This window comes from Armigeres subalbatus, chromosome 3 (genome assembly GCF_024139115.2).
Source record: "Armigeres subalbatus isolate Guangzhou_Male chromosome 3, GZ_Asu_2, whole genome shotgun sequence".
In the NCBI taxonomy this organism is placed as follows: Eukaryota; Metazoa; Arthropoda; class Insecta; order Diptera; family Culicidae; genus Armigeres; species Armigeres subalbatus.
This window is the reverse complement of record NC_085141.1, coordinates 756,516-766,437: the sequence shown is the minus strand read 5'-3', so window position 1 is coordinate 766,437 and position 9,922 is coordinate 756,516. Positions and strand designations below refer to the sequence as shown.

The 9,922-nt window shown below is 40.1% G+C and overlaps 1 protein-coding gene across 2 annotated transcripts; it reads left to right on the top strand.

Moving 5' to 3' along the window:
* Positions 1-234: 234 nt before the first annotated feature.
* Positions 235-1,558, top strand: LOC134225786 (dihydropteridine reductase). 2 transcript variants are annotated; one of them, XM_062706140.1, is made up of 4 exons: positions 235-440; positions 611-1,131; positions 1,196-1,283; positions 1,400-1,558. In XM_062706140.1, exons 1-4 carry the CDS (start codon positions 357-359, stop codon positions 1,403-1,405), a joined length of 699 nt encoding a protein of 232 aa, XP_062562124.1. In that variant the 5' UTR covers positions 235-356; the 3' UTR covers positions 1,406-1,558. The 2 variants fall into 2 exon arrangements, with proteins under 2 accessions (XP_062562124.1, XP_062562123.1); XM_062706139.1 differs by having other exon boundaries at positions 237-440; positions 1,196-1,558.
* The last annotated feature ends 8,364 nt before the right edge of the window (positions 1,559-9,922 follow it).

Here is a 9,922-nt window from a genome sequence, read left to right as displayed (position 1 = left end):
AAAAATCAACTTTGGTAGAATGAATTATTTTCTTTTTTATTTCTTCCGCATAGCCGATAGTTGCGGTTGCGGTTTTATTTCTCCCATCAAACTCTCAGTTTCCCTCGCGCGTGAGAGCCGCACACAATCTTCATTTTTATACTTCACACTTGCAAGCGTTTGCCTCCAGATACGGGGCCAGCAACAAATGGTTGGTTGGCTTGATCATAGGTATGTACCTATATCGCAATAATCGGCATCGCCACTTCGTAACAGTACTTACGCGAGCGAGGTCTTACTCGTTTTATTGTCTCCTCACATACAGTTGACTGAGAGTTGTATCTTGTGTGATTTATTTATTTGTCGGTAACAGCAAAATGGCCAGCGGAAAGGTTCTAATCTACGGAGGACGAGGCGCCCTCGGAGCTACCTGCGTACAATACTTCAAGAACAACAACTTCGTAAGTTTGGTAGCAAAATTTGATAAAACATCTACCTAAATACGCTATGGACGGAGGCTGTGCGCTTGCAAATGGCCTTTCACTTTTCTCTGGCCACGTTGTACGTCATGAAATGTTACTCGCTAGTGTCTCACAACCTTTTCCATTCTATTTTCCCACATTATATTTAGTGGGTTGGGTGTATCGACCTAGCCGCGAACGAATCTGCCGATGTGAACATCATTGTTGATCGGGATGCAGACTGGGTTTCCCAAGAACAGAGTGTGCTGTCGCAGGTTGAATCATCTCTGAAGGGAGACAAACTGGATGCTGTAATCTGCGTTGCCGGTGGCTGGGCCGGCGGTAATGCTTCGAAAGAGCTGGCTAAGAACTCGGACCTAATGTGGAAGCAATCGGTTTGGTCATCGGCTATTGCGGCCACGGTCGGGGCAAATCACCTAAAAACCGGAGGCTTCCTAGCTTTGACCGGTGCCAATCCAGCCCTGGCGGGTACTCCCGGTATGATTGGCTACGGAATGGCAAAAGCTGCAGTGCATCAGCTTACTAAAAGCTTGGCTGGAAAAGATTCTGGGCTGCCGGATCAGTCGCTTGTTGTTTCGATTCTTCCCGTCACGCTGGATACTCCTATGAACCGAAAATGGATGCCAAAGGCTGACTTCGGAACCTGGACCCCGTTGGAATTTATCGCTGAGTATGTATCAATCATTTTAAATATATTATGTAAGAGACTGAATATTTGTTTATTTTCCGTTTAGGCTTTTCCATAAATGGACCAAAAATGAAGAACGTCCCGTCAGTGGCAGCCTCGTGAAATTGATTACCAAGGATTCAAAAACAGAGCTGGTAATAGCAGAATAAACAATCTCTTAATAACAATAATCCCACTCTAAAACATTCCATGTACTCTATTGATGATGCTCTCTGCATATTCATTTTCTTAAAAATGAACAACTGTTAAGCGATAGGCGTAAGAATCATGTTTGGCTCAACGAATAATCACCTAGTCTTGCCACTATCTGTTGCTTATCAAAATACAAAAAAAATGCTTCAGTGATATTGATATATATGTAGAATAAAAGAAATATTAGTTCACGTGAAACGTGTTCGAGCTGATTGAATTTCTATATGGTTTTTATCTAGTGAAAATGGCCTTGACTGATCGTGAGTTACGACTCGTTGCGCTAACCTGCTTTTTAAACCTTGAACTAACATAACCATTGTTAGTTCATAGACGTTGGAGGTGATTAGGTCCCACAGCTATGCCTTGGTCTTGTTTCATTATTGGTTATTCTTATAATAGGCTCTACATGGAGAACACCGACGTATCACACTGCAATGTACTGAGTGTGGTATGAAGTACACAGCATCTGATGGGGTGATACACACGAATCTACATTCCTCATTGCAACTTAACTGGTTTTCAACTACTTCTAATTAGCATTTAAACAGTTAATTATTCAAAGGTTTTTCTGTCTGCATTACATGAATATGCATTTTTTGGGACAGAGCACTATGGACACATTGTGACTAGGGAGTTGAGAATCATTACCACCTGACATGATCCTCACTATAGACCGGATCGAAACAAAATTTCTCAGACATTTAGCCTATCTTATGCAATATAGGGTTCAATACGGATTTAAGTTTCTTCCACATTTAGTGAAGCAAATAAAATAAACTTGGTGAATAATCGAAACCGCTGTGGAACCCATAAAAACTATTTTGCCAGCATTACCAGTGGGTGATGTATATGATCGCTATCTTATCCATAATCGCTGTGCTGCTCTTTAAAATAAATGTGATCCAAGTTACTTTAAAGTTTGAAAGCATATCAATTTCGAAACTTGAGTTGCGGCCTAAATGCGGCCTCTTTTTTAATTTTTATTCAAGTGATTTTTTAATTTCAAAATTAAGTTCATCACTGCCTTAAGCCTTTTCCTGTGGCCCGCGAAGGATTTCTGAGAATATTTTACATGTGGCCCATTGACAGGAAAAGCTTTTATCATTTTCAATATTTCGGTGTACTCGGGAACCTGTCCAAGTTCACATCATTATGATGTTGAAGAATTATTTATATCGGTAATGGTTTTATCATTATGATTCATGAAACTCATAACTTCATACAATGCATAGATGTTATATAGGTCAACAGCAAATATATTTCGATGGTATCACCTTGGCTTATGATAGTAACAAATTTGTATTAAATCACATATTTAGAGGAACTAAAGGTTGAATTCCAGGTGAAAATGCTTTTATTTTTCCAAATAGGTTAGGTTTTAACGATATTGAACTGAAATTGTGCTGGATTTTTATTTCCAGAAAATACGCTGACTATCAACTATCCACTATCAAAATATTATTCGAATTCTTTTCAGAACCACAAACAGATTCTGTTCAGAACCTTCAAACGGATTCTGTTCAAACGGATTCCGGCGAGTCAGAACGAACCGGCTGGCTAAATAAATCCAACTATAGTATACAAGCCAGTCGACTGCTCCAATTACAAGGAAGGTGTCTTCCAGTCCGTTACAAACACAAAATGCGCTCAGCTCATCGGCGTCATTGCAGACACAACCACAGACCGCTTACGGTATTGGTTGACATATTTAAAAAGCCAGTAAACGCGATGCGATCGAAAGATCGAAGTAGCCGAAGCCGAGGACGCTCGCCCGATAAGAAATTGCAGGGCTGTTACAACAGTCGCGGATTTCGCGATTTTCGCGTTTTTCGCGAATTTCGCGGATTTACCCTTCCAGTTGCGAAAATCGCGGTTCCGTCAAATATTGTCGCGAAAATCGCGGATTTTTAATTACACTCTCGCGAAAATCGCGATTTCCCTCAATTTAATTTTAGGATTAATTCAACATGCCATTTATGTGGGCGTTTGCAAAATAGGCAACCCGTCGAGATTCAAACACATGGTATTTGAATAATCTTTTAATAGTCGTATGGATGTTGGTTTAAGTCAGTGGTGCTCAGCATTTTGAGCATTTTTCCCATTAATTTGCTTGTCACAAAATGAAAAAGAGCTTTCTTGTAACAAGTTAGTACTTGGACGAAAGCTTTCAAATATATCTATCAGCTGAGGGTATTAAAACGAATATTGGTGTCGAAACCACTCCGTACGACTTGATCAAAGTAAAATTACACTGCGGCCCGCGGGCCGCATCTTTGTTTTGCTTTGATCGTTTCGTATGGAGTGAATTTTATACCAATATCCGTTTTATTACCCTTAGCAGATAGATATAGATAGCTTTCATTCGACCAAGTGCTAATTTGTATGGTCGAAGTTCATTTTTATTGAGTGAGAAGCAAATTGAGGAAATAAACGCCCAAAGTGCTGAGCACCACTGGTTTAAGTGGACACATAGAAAGTCTGTCGAATTGTCAGATCGATCATATTCTTTTCTGGATTACCGAAATGCCGAGAGCTATTTATTTTATTGCTTAGAACTTTTGTGCTGCAAATTGCGGTATTACAATTATGATTACTTGCGCTGCATAGAGGTCGACGATAAAGTCGGATCAAACGCAGTAATATTCACACATGCAACTGCCGGGACGAAACTGATAGCTGATCGAAGCTGTCTTTATTTAGGTGTTTTGAAATTTATAATTTTGGGTTCAACGCCAATGCGGAAAGGAATTAGAAGGATTTAGCTATTTTAATTAAGAGGAAGACCAGACGGACTGTCACATTAAAATGATTGTAAGGATAAAATTTGGTAGAAAAAAACACAAGAACACCAATAAACTAGACAAAAATTGCGATGATAGGGTCTGACGGTTCCGGCTTCTCCCTGAGGACTGGAATTGTGGAGCTCCTGCCGCTTTGTATAGTTTTTTTTTTCCTAAGGGTGGTGCAAATATGGTTCTGTATATCTGTTCTCCGGTGGTATGTTAACTTGCTGCTGAAGCTGAAAGATTGATGTCTAGGTTGGGAATGCCACATTTTGACCATTCTCGCCAATATTAGCTCCCAAACAGAAAATCCTTGTGGATTGTTCGACCTTTCTTTTTGTGAGAAAGGATCAGATTCCCTTTCAATTAAGCGGGCTTGGTAGTCATATGGCTACTGCTTCTGCCTCATACGCAGGAGGTCGTGGGTTCAATCCCAGGCCCGTTCCATTCTTCTACTTTTTATCTTTCTCTTTATTTCTCATGTTCTAGCAATCACTAGAACTGGAAATGGACTTCCATAACGATTCCATTACTATTCCTATACCTTCAACTTGAGTATTCTAACAGTTAATCTGCTAGAATTGGAAATGAACTTATAGAGCTCGTTTCCTTCATCCAATTAGAAATTCCATCAGTTACCTTCTCCTATCTATCACATTGGCAGTTCGTTAACCAAGACGGACCTCTGCCTCTCCAACCTAACCCAGAAATTCCAACAAATTCCGCATGAACTCGTGGCAAGTGCAGAGGTATATTCGGCTTGCAGTGGGCGAGTGATTGCATCATCATTTCCTCCCCCTTCCCTACATTGACTTGCATTCTGACGTGGCAGGCGCCAGTATGACCTAACAAATGAGATCACCAGTACTTGTACATTGAAGATGTGTGCTAGTCCCAAGCAAACATCTGTTAATTCCCTGTGCAAGAACAGCTGATATGGTCATAATGGAGTAGCAACTACGAGCAGTCAATCAAGCTCAAGCTCAAGCAGAAAGGATCAGATTGCCTTTCAATGGTTGGGGCCTGGGAGGGAGCTCTCGATACTACACATCAAATTAAGTATATACTGTCGTCATGCAACAAGTAAATTTTCAACAAGAAAAAACAATCAACGTAGGCGCCACACGAAATGACTAAATTCTGTTTTGCGTGTTATTGTTGTTATATTGCCTTCAAAAATTTGCTTGCCGAGAGTTTCGTTTTCGGCTCACACTGACAGCTAGATTTCGGCTCGGCTTGACACACACATTTTTCGTATCTGTTTCTCCCTCCCAGGTTGGGGCCATATTCAGAAATCCGAATATCGTCGGTCGAACGCGAGGTTTTTTTTTTAATTACCCGACCATCAGTTGCGTCTAGTTTTGTACCATGCTCAATGACTATTGCAGGCATCTCATTCAAACCATTCAGTATTCATCCTTTGTTCTATAATGCATTCCAATAGCTTTTTGGTAGGCTAGTTTTTGTTCCATTACCTTCGCTACAAAATTCCTCGCTGTTCTTATATCCATTGAGAGTTCGTTCGTGATTACTCAGTTGCAGCAAACTGTCTGACTGAACTCGAGCCTTGAGACTCCAAGCCCGTGGTGCTCAGCACTTTGGGCGTTTTTTTCCTCAATTTGCTTCTCACACAATAAAAATAAGTTTTGACCATACAAATTGGCACTTGGTCTAAAGCTTTCAATCAAATATATCTTTCTGCTGATGGTAATAAACTGGATATTGGTGTTAAATTCACTCCGTAGATTTATTTGAAAGCTTTCGTCCAAGTACTAACTTGTTAGAAGAAAGCTCTTTTTCATTGTGTAACAAGCAAATAAATGGGAAAAACGCCCAAAATGCTGAGCACCACTGCTCCAAACGAATCCTAGGATGGATAGGATATACCACGATATACGACGTTGTAATGCTCACTATAGATGGCAAAACGGCATCGTGTACGCGGCCTACTATGAAGCCTATGGCCTCTTCTGGGATGTCAACTGCATGTTATCTTCGCTTGGCGCTCTTCCGTGAAATGAACAACGTGTCGAGACTGCCGTGTTGTATAAGCTTAGCAATACCCATCCATTACCTTATACGTAGCTATAATGACATCATTTTTCAAATCGTGAATATTATCCAAGTTCTTAAAAACTCGCAGGCCTTAGAACCGTTCCTGTCCACCTCTGGTTTCATTTTGCCTGAGTGCTTTTAAATCAGATTCGTCAGGCTTTGCTAGGACCTCTGCAGAGTTCTGTAGAGAATCGCTTGCTTTAAAAAAAAATTGGTCTTATATCATTTCCTAACTAGCGGATTTATGGTAGTACACAATGCAATGACTGATCAATAAATAGCTTGACGGATTATTGATGCGTCCAAGCCCTTGTAAAACGATAGTAGAGATTAGAAGAATACTATATAGCGTACTAAAAAGTATAATTCAAATATAGCCATGCATCTAACTGGTATTTACCTATGACAACAGACCAGTGACGGGAAATGTCATATCGATGTCATGGGACTAACTTGCTAATAACTTTTCTCACAAGTCATTTACAATAATGTTTTGCATATAAACATGTAGCCTTCAAATGACCCGAAAACTTTTTCTAATGGGTAATTTCTCTAAATGTGATATTGGCGGCGTGAGAGCCGAATTAGTGTCAGATGACATTAATGTCATGACATTCCGTGACATTTTTTAAATCTCGCTCTCATGGCTCACACTTTGTATTTAGAACAATGATCTGTTCGACAAAGTTCTAGGACCCTTTAAGTACTACATGTTGATTAAAAAATCCGAACTGTAAATGACTTATTACGAAATTAGTAATAGCAATGCCATGACATTTTTTTGACATTTCCCATCACTGCAACAGACTGCCATCTGCACAACTTACTTATAAAGAAATACAATGATACAACATCGATTCATATGGGGGGTTTCCCGGCAACATTAAACATTTAATTACTTCCGGGCATAGTTCAACGCTGCACATATATTTTCTGTGGCTCATGACTATGCGTTAACTATGCAGTTTTAGATATCACATAAATTTATTTATTTATTTGTATTATATTTCATCTGACTGTGTTGTCTACATGAAAACTTAAAGCTAAACAGTATCAGTTGTTATAAAATCTTAACAGACGTTGCCGAAATTCGAATGAGCTGATGTCAAAATCAAATACAGTGTAACCTTCGTTAAAACGGCGAATCATGGCGAAGAAGCAGCTGTTAGCTGCATAGTTGGTGTTTTGTGCTGATTCAAACAGCAAAGCTCTAGGTCGAAGTGTTCTAGCAGGCGCATAAAGTTGAATCTTACCTAGCAAATCGGGCACTCCGATAGCAGTAGTTTGGCAATGAAAGCTGCTTGCCTGAATGTTCTTTGTTTTTGTTTTCTATTGACGAATATGCCAATAGATTAAAAGCAAAAATATTGAAAAATTTAAAATTATAAAACGTGTAATTATAAGTAAGAAACCATATTTTTGTTTGTCGCGGATTTGTTTTTACAGTCGCGGTTTTCAATTTGCTTGTCGCTGATTTCGCGGATTGGAATTCGACTAGTTTGTAACAGCCCTGAAATTGCGTTGCCACGACGGTGACGACGAGCAGGATGTGGACCTTCTGCCAATGGCTCTCACATCATACAACCGCGCATCCATCAACATCGGAACGATCACGAATTCCACAAAACTCAACGCCCTTCGAACCTCGATAACGTGTGTCTGCAGAAAGTCGAGAACAAACAGCTTTCCTTGCCTGGCTTTGTCGTGTTCGCGAATGTTGACAACATGAGGAGAAGCACAGCTATTGCAGTGAAGGAGCACATCTACGTCACTCACGTGGAGAAGAGTCTGGACAGCCGACTAATCGCGCTACGAGTGCACGACGCAACGATCTACATCATCTACCCTCCCTTGGCACTGTTTTTCAATGGCACGCTTGCCTATTATCTTCGCCGCCACACCGAGAACGCCATCGTTGCTGGCGATTTCAATTGCGTGCTGCGTGCGCGCGTTTCGTCCAGCCCGAAAACCGCTGTACAGCAGCTGCAGCTACATGTCTGTCGAAACGCGCGATCGTGACTCGATCGGATTTACGTAAGCCGTGGTCTTAGCGACAAATTGCAGTCTGCGTATGTACACGCGCCTCTGATGTTTCACGAATCACAAAGCGTTGACGCTCAGAATCTGTCTTCCTCCACTGGAACACGAGCCCGGGCGTGGTTTCTGGGCTTTTCGACCGTACCTTCTAAACGAAGAAAACGTTGCCGAGATACGATATAAGTGGCAATATTGAACCCGGCAGCGCAGAAACTACGGGTCGTTGATGGAATGGTGGCTGTCGTACGCTAAGACGAAAATCAAGTCCATTTTCATCATCTTCGAGGAATCCTACGACGCGCACCAGCACCTCTATGCGCAACTACGGCTATTACCTGCAGCCACAAACCATAACCATCATCAACCAACTGAAAGGAGAAATGTTGCCCCTTTGGATTGCTATGATCGGGGTGGGTCGGTTTTTTTGAAAATTCTAGACCAACATTTGAAAAGGGCGTAACAGCCAAAATTTATTCCTTCTTATTCTTCGTCTACATATATAGCTATGTATGTGGACGAATAATCAGAAGGAATAAATTTTGGCTGTTACGCCCTTTTCAAATGTTGGTCTAGAATTAACAAGTGACTGAATTAGTGGAAGAATTAGTCTACGTTGACCAAATAAACACCGGACTGTAGGAATCAGTTTACATAATCTTCTTGGAAATTTTCAGGAACGTGTTTTGGTAAGTCAAGTCAGTCAATAAAGATGAAGTTTAGTTCAGTTTAAACATCTTGGTGTTCTGTAAGTACGATGTATGTCTTTAGGTAATTAGTCTATAATAATTTGTCGAATCCTTCCTTTAGGTCTGTTATTGTCATTGCGCTAGCATAGTATTGTTTATTATCTATGTAGTTTCAACATTAAGGTCTTATAAAACTTTGTCTTATTAGTGTTGTATTAGTCATTGTTAGATAGCAATCCTTAATGTTTAAAGAGCAACCTGATAAATATGCCGGGACATACAAACAGGTGCTCAGTCTGCCTAGCAGCCGATTCACTGTGAATCGTTAGAGGTGCACTGAAGTGCTCCAAATGTGATATGATACACAGATGAATATTATTTTCAGTGCCGTCAACCCCCGTGCCCTTGGCTAGGGACTTCCAAAATTTGGCCACCGATTTTAAATCAATATTCGTTGAGTATTGAGAAGTTGTCAACAATTTCATGTTTCTCAATTATCGATCAAAAGAACTGTTACGTGAAAAGAAAAAGAAAACAAAACCACACAAAAAAGATTGTTCAAACGCAATAAAATCTTTAAAAAAAATTAGCCGTTCTGGAATAAAATATATTTTACATTGATATTATGAAAATGTATAAAAAAATATGTACCAAATATTTTCTGGCCCACCAGCAAGTGGTCATTCTAAAAATTAGCCCGTGGCTTGAAGAGATTGGCTGATCTGAATCAAGCAAAAAAAACTGTGTACACCCAACTGCAAGATTACAAAGCATCAGCTTCAATTGGAACGGACGAACGATAGCACTGATTCATCAATGACCCGTATAATGACACTTCATAGCTTTGGGAGCTTCTATCCCGTTATCAAACATGCCACGACGTATCACACTCTGTTCAGCTCAACTAATCCACAGTTAATTGTTTCATTATTTTTTTCAACTGGTTGGCGATTCCGTAGCAATTAATATACCTCCCATCAATCAGTGTGGAAATTTCGGATAAATGAATAATTGTTAAAA